Consider the following 12,190-nt stretch of genomic DNA (forward strand, 5'->3'; position numbering starts at 1 on the left):
AACACATAACTTCTGTAATCTCAATTTCTCCTACTTGACCAAAAGTCTCAAAATTATTTTATAAACATTAGCCAGAAGTCCAAAAACCAAAAACCAAACCTGATGCTATTGATTCAGTTCAACTCATAGTGATCCCATGTGTTAGAGTACATCTGCTCCATAGAGTTTTCTTGGCTGTAATCTTTACAGAAGATTGCCAGGCCTTTCTTCAGTGGCATCCCTGGATGGGTTCAAACTGCCAACCTTTAGGTTTATAGTCAAGTACAAAACATTTGCTCCACCCAGGGACCCAGTTAGCAGTTCAATACTCTTAAATATAAAGTCAAATGGTTTGATTTGACTTCTACATCTGAAGTATATGTGTCATGTAGAAATTATATTTTAAATTTATTAATACCCACAAATACATTTCTACTGAATTCAAGGTATGTTGAAAATTATCAAAACAAATGTACCTTATTCATAAAATTATAGAGGTTGAGTAATCTCTTGAAGGGGTGGTAGAATGAGTGGTATGATCAAGTTAAAAAAAATAGGGTATCGTACCTCAAAAAAAGAGGGCTAGAAATTGCTGGATAATCCTGTAGTTATCCCTATCAGCAGACATTTACTAAGTTCTAAATTATCGCCAAGATGGCACTAGAAAAAAAAAAAAATTATGGCCTAAATGACTAAGAAGCTGCAGATAAAGACCTTGCCCTCTAGAAATGTGTGATCTGCAATAGAGTTAGTGAGATAATGTCCATTCATTTCTGCCTTTCTTTTCTGTAGTTTCCCTGTATTTGCTTTCACTACATTTTCCTAATTGTCATCTATGCTTTAAAACCCAGCTGGCTTTTTTAGTTGTTTGATAGATTCTAATCACATTCCTTTCTATGCTTAGAGTTCAAAAGTTCTTTACATTTATCTTTCTGGGCCCCTGTGTTTCCCCTTCCGTATCTATACCCTGCGAACTTCCTCATGTGCTGTAACTCAGTTCCTCGCTCTAGAAAATAGTGTTAATATTTTCCTAGACTATAGAATGCTGAGAATAAAAGGAATAAAGATGGCTGTAATGGCATATGTGAGCCCCCTGACTTTTAATTCTGTAATGGTTGTAATATCTGCTCTGACTGGTGCTCCCTGGCAGGATTATCCTCGGACTCTGAACCTGACCCTGGCTCTAAGTACCTGCTGAGTGTTATGGGGCGTTTATCCTCACAGGTCCTCTTAACTATAACTGAATTCCTCAGGTTCTTGTCCTGTCCTATTCACCAATTGAAATAATATGGGTGCCAAAACAAGGGAAACAGAAAGTAGCAATTTATTGTCTGCACAGACCAGGAAGAGCGTGGGGCCTCTTGTCCGAAAGACCATGCAATCTTTGCCCAAGGGCATCAGGGATCTTTTATGACCCTGAGTCCCCAGGGGGCAGGGATTGGCCCCGAAACCCCACACCCCGAGCCCTCCCATGCCCGAATCTGGAGATCCGGGTGCTGAGTCATGCTGCATAGGAAGTCCACTGTGTGGGACTTCTCACCTTGCAAAGGGGCTTGGGTGGTACTGTTTGCCCAAGAATATCTTCCCCTCCGGCGATATTCAGGTCCAGGGTCAGGTAAAGACACGGTTCTTCAGATCTGCGCATGTGGCAAGATCCTGGCCCACGTATGCTGAAGATCTGGAGCTAAATACAAACCATGGAAACACTATAGGGCAATTCCACTCTGTCCTGTAGGGTCGCTGTGAGTCAGAAGACTCGACAGCAATGGGTCTGGTTTTCTTTTTTTACAACCTTGAAAAAGGAGCCCTGGAGGCACAAAGGTTAAGAACTTGGCTGCTAACTGAAAGGTTGATGGTCCAAACCCACCCAGAGGCTCTTTAAAGACAATTCAAAAAAACAAAGGGGGGTTGGGGGGGAATGAGAGATGAAGATTGATGGCTGATGCTACTTAGGACTGTCAGATTCCCTAACTCAGCATTTGTTGTTTTTAGTTGCCCTCCAGTCAGCTCCAACTCATGGCAACCTTATGTATAACAACAAAGTGTTTCCCCATCCTGCACCATCTTCGCTGATATCTTTCGTTGTAGCTAGTGTGTCAATCCATCTCATTGAAGGTTTCCCTCATTTTCATTGGCCTTCTACCTTACCAACCATGATGTCCTTTTCTAGGGATTGGTCTTACCTGATGATATGTCCAAAGTAAGTGAGTCAAAATCTCACCATCCTCGCTTCTAAGGAGCACTCTAGTTGTATTTCTTCTGAGACTGACTGTTCTTTTGGCAGTCCATGATATATACAATATTCTTGACCAAACCATCATTCCAATGCATCAATTTTTCTGTCTTCCTTTTCCACTGTCCAACTTTTACATGCATTTGAGACAATTGAGAAATCATGGCTTGGATCAGGTACTCAGCCTAATTGAAAGCAAATTTTTATAAGTGGATGATCTGAGAGGACTTTAGAAAAAAAATAATAAAAATCATTCAATGTGTAAATAATGAAGGCAGAATAGCTACCAGATATTAACTATCTACTATGCACTAGAGACTATGCCAGCTTCTTCGTATGTGTTCTTATTTAATTCTCACACCAACCCGGCAAGGTGGTTTTACTACCTTTACTTAATAGATGGAGGAGGCTCAGAGAATTTAAGTAACAATAGCTAGTGGGTGTCTCCAAACTTTTTGTTCTTCCCACAACCCCACACTAGCTTCTGAATTTTCACAAGAATCACAGAATACGTGGGTGTGTAGCTCTGAGCAGCGCATGCTTTGAGAGGGCCTTGACATTGAACTGAAAGGATGTGGAAATGATGGAAAAATATATATAATTGATGAAAAGTCTGCTCCTTTGTAGAAAGAGAAAGTTCTATGCAGGGAGGATCTTGATTAGGAGTGTGGAAGAAAAGATGACTGGGACACTTAATAATAGTCTTCCAGGGACATGGCAGAGAGGATGATTGACATTCGTTCCTTATTATCAACAAGAGCAATGCTGTTAGAGGTGGAATTAGAAGAAGTTCCCAATTAAAATGTGTGCAAGATGGTAGATAACAATTACAAGGGGTATCATCCTACCCCATGACAGATAAAAAATGTAATAGCCAATGTATTACTAATAGCATAGGGTTCTGGAAGAGATTGTTACGTTTAGCTGTACCATAGCAAGGAGCTTGGAGACTCAGTACTTACTGAAGTATAAAAGCACCCCACAATTGATGGCTGAAAGAACTCAAGAGTTAAAGAATCATTTTAGCTGCTTGTCTAAGAAAGAGATATAAATCTACACATATAAAAAACCCACCGCCTTCGAGTCCAACTCATAGCAACCCTATAAAACAGAGTAGAACTACCCCATAGAGTTTCCAAGGAGTGCCTGGTGGATTGGAACTGCTGACCTCTTGGTTAGCAGCTGTAGCACTTAACCACTATGCCACCAGGGTTTCCAAATTGTATATAAAGATACACAAACTGATAAGTAAAGCTAACTTTTTATTTTGTGTTTTTACATACACATATGATTTCGTTGGACTAGGAAACTCTTGCGCATAGTTCTATATTTTCTAGTCTTCAAGTTAGCAAATGTTACATTGTCCCTTCACAAATGCAGTAATAACTCTATTGGCCAATTTTATTAACCCTTTTGTTATAAGAGATTGGTGGCTACTGTAGAAAGAGTGGAAACCCTGGTGGCGCAGTGGTTAAGTGCTACAGCTACAAACCAAAAGGTTGGTAGTTCTAATCCACCAGGCGCTCCTTGGAAGCTCTATGGGGCAGTTCTTCTCTGTCCTATAGGGTAGCTATGAGTCAGAATCGACTACATGACAAAGGGTTTTTGTTTTGCTTTGTTTTTTTTCATAGAAAGAGCATGAGTACTGCAGCATTATGTTCCAACAATATTGGGAAAATGTAGTTTTATAAATGTCAACTAAATCTTTTCATAGTTATATCTAGGATACTCACTATGGAGTAGTAAGAGTTAGAGTATTCCAGACAATCAATCGTAGTACTATAGGCTCACTTAGAGATAATTAGATAGCTATCATTGACTCACTCCAACTCATAGCAACCCTGTGCACAGCAGAATGATACATTGCCTGGCCCTGCATCATCCTCACGATCACTGCATGTTCAAGTTTATTGTTGTGGCCGTTGTGCCAGTCCATCTCACCAAGGGTCTCCCTTAACCTTACTGGCCCTCTACTTCACCAAACATGATCTTCAACTCTAACAATTGAGCCTACCTGGTGACATGTCCAAAGCAAGCAAGTCGGACAGTGTTCTGTTGTGATCTATAAGGTTTTCACTGACTAATTTTTGGAAGTAGATCACTAGGCCTTTCTTCCTAGTCTATCTTAGACTAGAATCTCTGCTGAACCAGTCCACTATTGGTGACCCTGCTGGTAGTTGAAATACTGGTGGTATAGCTTCCAGCTATACGAAGCTACAGGACCATGCAAGCCACCACAGTACACAGAATGACAGATGGGTGGGGGCCTTAATGACCATTATGTGGGAGGCTCACTTAGGGCAGCATTATTGGTCCTAGATACATCAACATACTCTGTCAGCATCACATAATAGTGATCTGTTTCTTTAGTAAAATCACTAATAATATTAGACATCCATGATAGAGGACGGGGGCAATGTGAGTCAAAACACTTTACAACTTTAAATTGCTATATAAATGGCAAATAGAAGTGTTTGTAGAAGAACATTAACATATAGCAAAACACGTACTGTCTATAAAAATGGGGGGACCAGATTCTGTGATTTCAAAATAGCCTTCCGGTTTCAGTGTCCACAACTCTGTGTTCTCATGGCTGGTCTTCATGGGGTGAGGGTGGGCCGTGTGGTTCCTGCACATTCACTCACTAATTACCCAGGAGCCCAATCGTCTTAGTACCTTCCGTAAAAGCTGAAAGAAAACATAGAACACAAGGTTTTCAGGATGTCGAGAACTCAACTGCAACTATATGCTCAGAGGGAACCAGAAAAAAAAAAATGTTATACTCCTCTAAGTCCATAATAAAAAGATAAAGAATTAAGGCTTTTCTGTGTTCTTTTCTGTTTTCACGAACAGTGGAGGCGCTTCATTTGGGAACGTTAATGGCTGCCCACGGCTATTTCTTTCCAATCTCAGATCATGTCCTCACACTAAAGGATGATGGCACCTTTTACCGGTTTCAAGTAAGTTTAATGAAAGTGTTCTTTAATAGTAAAATAGAAGCCAGCATTTTGCTTGTCGTTTTTCTTTTCAGAACGTTTGAAAATAACATTTTACTTTGACTTCGGCTAGTTAGAAACTAATTAATGTTAAATTTAAGACAGAAAAAGCAATAAATCCAAAAAAAGATGGAGCGTGCTTAGTCAAGATGATTCGTGGAGAGCTAAATTGCATGATGATTACAGTTCTATTTAAATGAAAAGCTTAAGGGAAATTCAGAAAGTGACCTAATGGAATTCAGGAAGATGGGAGGATCTCCATCTTTAAATTGCTTTTAGCTATCAGGGAGAAAGGGAGATGTAACTGTTCTGGCCCCTGCCTAGAATCCAGAACCATCTTCAGACCAAGTAAATTCTGAGAGGGATGCTTGATGCTGCAGGGTAAAAGAGAGCTAATTATTCAAACTCTTTGCATGTTGGTACCTGAGGCCCTTCTGCAAGCCTGTGGAGACTAACAAGCACACTACTTTGTATGTGCATATTCACTTGAGGCAGAAGACATCTTAGAAAACTTGCAAACTGATAAAAGTCATCCTAGATCATTTTCAAATGAGACAGACGCAATTATTCTTTCAGTAAATGATCACGGACTCTAATTTCGGTCATTGTGCATGCATTGATACATGGACTTCACAGTGATTTACCCGAGGTGTATGCTACATTTTATTAGACTTTATGATTTATTACTAGCTGATTAGTGGGTTATAGCTTATAAAATTAAAGCACATATAATATCAGAATTCAAACTGTGAATTATTTATTACAGGTATTTTCCAGAGGATTTTCCCCACTGTCCAACTTTCAGACATTGGACCATTCTGCTCCCCTCTTATGAATACTATTAAAAGCTCTAAATCCAAGTAGTATCCCCCTAGTGGTGGAAACAGTTAATGCACTCAACTACTAACCGAAAGGTTGGCGGTTTGAATCTACCAGAGGCTCCTCGAAGAAAGGCCTGGTGATCTACTTCTGAAAACTCAGCCATTGAAAACCCTATGGAGCACAGTTCTACTCTGACACACATGTCACCATGAGTTGGCATCGACTCGATGACAGCTGTTTCATATGTATACATATACACACATACATATATATACAACTAAATGGAGCCCTGGTGATGCAGTGGTTAAGAGTTAGGCTGCTAACTGCGAACCTAAAGATCAACAGTTCGAACCCACCAGTAGCTCCTTGGAAACCCTGTGGGGTAGTTCTGCTCTGTCCTATAGGGTCGCAATGAGTCTGAATCAACTCGATGGCAACGGGCTTGGTTTTGGTTATATACGACTGAGTAGTACTTTGGGTGCCTAAGAACTTGCTTAGGAGAACAGAGAGGGGCTATGCTTCAGAAAATTTTCTTCTGAAAGATCATTGTTCTCCTAAAAGTCTCACTTCCACTTCCTTACTAATCGCTGTCGAATGGACTTGGACTCATGGCAACCCCAGAGTAGAACTGTGCGCCACAGGCTTTTCAATGGCTGATTTTTTTGGAAGTAGGTCACTAGGCCTCTCTTCCCAGGTCCCTCTGGGTGGACTTGAACTTCCAACCTTTCAGTTAGTAGCCCAGCACATAACTGTTTTTACCCCCCAGGGACCCCTCCACTTCCTTAGGACTCTTATATCCCAAGACAAATAATCCTCGGAAGTTTTTGCACTGAATAAGAGACAAAGCAGTCTCCTGAAAAGGGTGATACTGATCTAAGTATTCAAGCAATTTAAATTAGGTAAATTAATTAATTCAAAAAGAATTTAGAACAATGGAGCTTTATTCTTTGTGCGGTTAAACTCAAAGTAATGGTAGCTTAAAACAGCTTATTACTAAATTAGAGTAATTTTTGGTCCTAAGGCTATGAGTCAGAATTGATTTGATGGCAATGAGTTTTTTTATGGGTAAGATTAACATTTTAATAAGAATGATTGGTGATTACCAAATATATTGTTTATATGTGACCAAGATTACTGCAGGTGTGCTTGTGGCACACAGATGATTAATAAAATTGACTAATAAATGTAATTAATCTCACAACACTGATGCCTGCAGCCGCTGCTCCATTGAGCCCTGGCATCATCCCAGTCTAGGGAATAAAACTTGCTAGAGTCGACAGGTATTTATAGTTCGCTCGTAGTTCGGAGCCAATCATGTCCAACTAGCAGGGCTAGAAAAATGCTTTAAGAAAAACGAACTACTAATGATAATAATAGGGTCTTTCCTGGTCAAACATTTTCTTTGTGGCTTAGTCAATCAGTTTGTAGAATTTTACGGATTCAGAATTCTGCCTTTTGTTAATCAAATCAATCAGCTAAGACATTATTATTATTTTTTAATGATCTCTGGTTTATGCAGTTTAAAAACTTGGAATAGTAAGTATCTTTATGAAGTAAAGTTTTTTAAAACTGAGAAGAAAATGTTGTTTTCATCTAATTGGGTAATGTTGAGAGCTGCTTTATATAATTAACAGAACTAGACAAATGACTTACAAGTCTCAGGGAGAGATTTTGACAGTTGGAGTTTTGGATCTACCGAAGGCAGTGTCAAGATACGTATGAACAAGGATGATTTGTTGTATTTAAATATGTTTTGCCCTGACATTGACTGAATAGAATACTCTACTTTCAGCCTTCTCTGTGGATCAGTACCCTTTGTTTGAATAACGAAATCAGACCCTTCACCTTTATGTCAGTTGACATAAAATTGCAGGAAAAGTATGTCATTTTAAATACCTACTGGCTCTGCACAAATTTAGAGGCTGAACAATTTCTTGGCAGAGCAAATGTAGAGAGAAACAAAAAAAACCTTCCATTGTCTCTCAGGGCACTTGTTCTGGATTAAAAACAAATTATTAGCAACTATTCTGTATAATTGTTGAAGATAAAAACAAAGAATAAATCAGAAGCTCTGTTAATTTTTTAGTTGTCTAACCTGAGTTTCACTTCTTTGGATGCACAGACGCCCTACTTTTGGCCATCAAACTGTTGGGAGCCGGAAAATACAGACTACGGTCAGTGCAAATTCTCATTATTTTATTATAGAAAGCCATTATGCCTGGGTGAGTGTGTACTTGTGTTTTGTTGCTTAATTTGTCACTAAGACAAGGAAACCACACTGTTCAATATGGGACAATATTTCTACCATTGCATTTATGAATGATCTTGTTTGGAAGGTGTTTCCCAAAACTGGAGGCAACTTTTTCAGTGATATAGTGCGCTCTCTAACTATCAAAGACAAAACTCTGGAAAGGTTAAAAAGCTATAGACAAGCTTAAAAATGTAACTATTTTTAATAGTATCATGGTCTACTAGAAAGAGTAACAAAGACCCAGAGAGCCAGAATTCTGCCTCACCTCTCCTGAGTACCCACATGATTTTTGCTAAGTTCTTTGGCTTCTCTAGATTCCGCTTTCTCATTATTACTCACTGTTATATGACGCATCCGGTGATTCCATAAGCTGATGGTTATGCTAAAGATGGACAGGCCAAGTTGCAGGAAGAGAAAAAATATACTAATGTGAAATTTAAACTAATGAATCACTTTCAGTGAACTTAGAATAGACTCGGTTCAATAGTTGTGATTTCAGTTAAGGGCTTCAGGAAGAAAATAAGCCGCCCCTAGTAAATACTGGTCTTAAATCTTCCCGAAGGCTATAGTTTACAAAGATAACATGGCAGGGTTTTTCAGTATCATTTCTACAAATATTTATTGAGAACTTTCTTCCATGCCAGATGCTGTAGGAAGTGCTGGGCACTGGGTAGCTTATAGGCTAGATGAGTAAACAGACCTCTACAGAAGCAGTTACTGGGGAACTTAGTGTAAATATAACAGAGGTATGTGCAAAATTATGTGGCTGTTTAGAGAAATGAAAGATTGACTTTATTGTGGGATTCCAGAATGATTTCACAGATGAACTTCTGGCATTTGAATTGGATTTTGAACGGGAAAGGGCATTTTTCAGGCCACAAGCCAGGGAAGGCATTTTAGACAGAAGGGCCAGTATCTGCAAAGACAGTGAGAAGCACCACAGCAATTCGGCTTTCTTTAGCATTGATCCTAGAGGAACATCTTTGTAAGAAAACCATAGGTGTAGAGTCTGTGCCCCATGTTTTCATCGTTTCAGGAACTTGAATTTAACAATTCATCCAAGAGTAGTCAGGTGCTAGTCAAAGGATTCAAACATTGGAAAAAAAAATCTAAAAACAAAAATGCTGGTAAACTGATTGTGTGTGTGTGTGTGAGAGAGAGAGAGAAACACTGTCAAGTCTATTATGGCTCATGGCGATCCAAATCAAACCCATTACCATCAAGTTGTTTCTGACTCACGGCGACCCCATGTGTTACATGGTAGAACTACTCCATAGGGTTCTCCTGGCTGTAATCTTGGGAGCAGATCACCAAGCCTTTCTTCCACAGTGCTGCTGGGTGGGTTCAAGCCGCCAGCATTTAGGTTAGCAGAAAAGTGGAAACCATTTGTGCCACCTAAGAACTAAACTAATATAAACTAATATATAAAAAAAAAAGGGTAGATAAATCCTTTCCAATAGCAGGAGTGCCAATTTCTGCATCCAGGCCACACATTCCTCAAAACTGAGGCACTTTGAGTAAGGAGTTAGAACAAAACAACTGCTGATTTGTGGGTCTGAGCTAGAGAATGTTCTAGAGCATTCCTCTACACTGAGGTAGAGCCTGGGGATCAAGTCACTATAGAGTATACCGTTCTAGTGGAGAGAACACTAGTATAGCTGAGAGGTAACTCTTGGCAAAAGACCCAGGTATTAGACGCTGACAGACCTGACTTCAAATACTGTCACAACCATGTACCAACTGTGTGACTTTGGCTGAGGCACATGCTGTCTCTGAGCCTCAGTTTGCTCACTTTTAAAACAGGAATAATAATATTGACATTCAAAAGTTGTCGGAAGAATTCAAATTAATATGTCTAAAGAAATAGGTGTTGAGCCTCTCCCATGCTCAATAAATGGAAATTAATGTTTCTGTGCTTATTATCATTACTGCAGACAGATAAACAGTGTCTGTGCCTTGTGGAAAAGCAAATTTTTATTCTCAATGATTCTTCGTTTCCCTTTTTTGTGTTTTTCATAAATACGTTAGAGGATTCACAATTACTGCTCATTAGACAGGACCTGAGCCTGTACTTGAATGACTTATCTCATTCTCATCACCCAGATCTTGGCCCCACTGGATTCTGTTGTATTTAACTTTTCGATAGTTCACCATGGATATTTTGGCATTCATTTTTATTTTTTATATATTGCATTAAAATACTATTCATTTGGATTACTGAGTTTTGGGTACTCTCTTAATGTTGCTTTTGAGGCGAGTGCCTTGTCACCTCACCCTAATCATAATGCAACTGATAGTACATTTGGTTCTTGGTGCCATCTTACATGACCATTACTGAGAAGGTGGCTTGTGTCAAGATTATGACAACCAGCCTGAAAACCAGGTAAAATGAAGACAATTGGAAGTATCCAGGAATATTTAGCCAGAAAAGGAGGATTTAGAAAGGAAATGCACCTTGTATGTAGACGGTAGATAGACTTGTCTGCTTTCAGAGATGTGCCAAAACCAACAGGTGACAGTTGCAAAAAAGATGTGTTCTCAACATAAAGACTTTCTAACAATGAAAACTGTCCAGAAACTTTTCTTGTAAGGTGATGATTCTTGCTTCAGTAAATATCCAACCAAAGGCCTGTCTTTTCTCCAGGAAGTTACTAGAGGTTTTCAAGCCTAGGGAGAGAGATTCTACTCGGTGACCTCTAAGGGACCAGACAACACTAAGTGCTATGTGTCAAAGCCACGCTAAAGTAATATAAAAAAGATCTAGAGAAATATACAATTTTTATAGATGATATTAACAAAGCAGCAAAATGAAAGTATTCTTGTTGGTGTATCATGGCAATCGTATGCCAACATAAAATAATTATGCTTTGTTAGCTCTCGTCAAGCTGGCTTTTACTCTTGATGCCCTCGTGCGCAATGAATCATGATCCACAGGATTTTCATTGGCTGGTTTTCGAAAGTAAATCATGACCTCACGTCCTAGTCCTTCTTAGTCTAGGAAAAAAAAAAAAAAAAAAAACTTCCATGGCCAGGAATCGAACCCAGGCTGCACTGGTAAGAAGTGCCTTCCCCTAGCCCCTAGGCCACTGAGTCTAAGCTCCAGTGAAACCTATTCAGCACCCCAGCAACATGCAGGCCTCCACTGACAGATGGGTGGTAGCTGCACATGAGGTGCCTTGGCCGGGAATCAAACCTGGGTCTCCTGCATGGAAGGGGAGAATTCTACCACTGAACCACCATTAGCCCCGAAAATAAATGACAGAAGCTTTGAAATCAATAGTAACTTTTCTTAAGGGACAGACTTTATGTCAGTCAGTTAACATTGGTAGAAAACGTGCTATATTCAAACTTTTATGTTTTGAGGAGGAATGATAAGGAATCTATGGTCACATGTTGTGGTTAGGTGCCATCGAGCCGGTTCCGACTCATAGCGGCCCTATGCACAACAGAACGAAACACTGCCCGGTCCTGAGCCATCCTTACCATCGTTGTTGTGCTTGAGCTCATTGTTGCAGCCACTGTGTCAATCCACCTCCTTGAGGGTCTTCCTCTTTTCCTCTGACCCTGCACTCTGCCAAGCATAATGTTCTTCTCTGGGGACTGATCCCTCCTGACAGCATGTCCAAAGTATGGAAGATGCAGTCTCACCATCCTTGCCTCTAAGAAGCATTCAGACTTATTTCTTCTAAGACAGATTTGTTCTTTCCTCTGGCAGTCCATGTTATATTCAATATTCTTTGCCAACACCACAATTCAAAGGCGTCAGTTCTTCTTCGGTCTTCCTTATTCAGTGTCCAGCTTTCACATGCATATGACGTGATTGAAAATACCATGACTTGGGTCAGGCGCACCTTAGTCTTCAAGGTGACATCTTTGCTTTTCAACACTTTGAAGAGGTCCTTTGCAACA

The 12,190-nt window shown here is 39.8% G+C and overlaps 1 protein-coding gene across 2 annotated transcripts in view; it reads left to right on the forward strand.

The window, feature by feature from the left end:
* Nucleotides 1-12,190, forward strand: part of RGS7 (regulator of G protein signaling 7) — a 572,390-nt gene that overhangs the window by 437,400 nt on the left and 122,800 nt on the right. For both annotated transcript variants that reach the window (XM_049867941.1, XM_049867940.1), the window contains exons 5-6: nucleotides 5,066-5,172; nucleotides 8,153-8,204. In XM_049867941.1, coding sequence (XP_049723898.1) covers nucleotides 5,066-5,172; nucleotides 8,153-8,204 — 159 coding nt within the window. The remainder of the gene's footprint in view (nucleotides 1-5,065; nucleotides 5,173-8,152; nucleotides 8,205-12,190) is intronic.

Source organism: Elephas maximus, chromosome 24 (genome assembly GCF_024166365.1).
Source record: "Elephas maximus indicus isolate mEleMax1 chromosome 24, mEleMax1 primary haplotype, whole genome shotgun sequence".
In the NCBI taxonomy this organism is placed as follows: Eukaryota; Metazoa; Chordata; class Mammalia; order Proboscidea; family Elephantidae; genus Elephas; species Elephas maximus.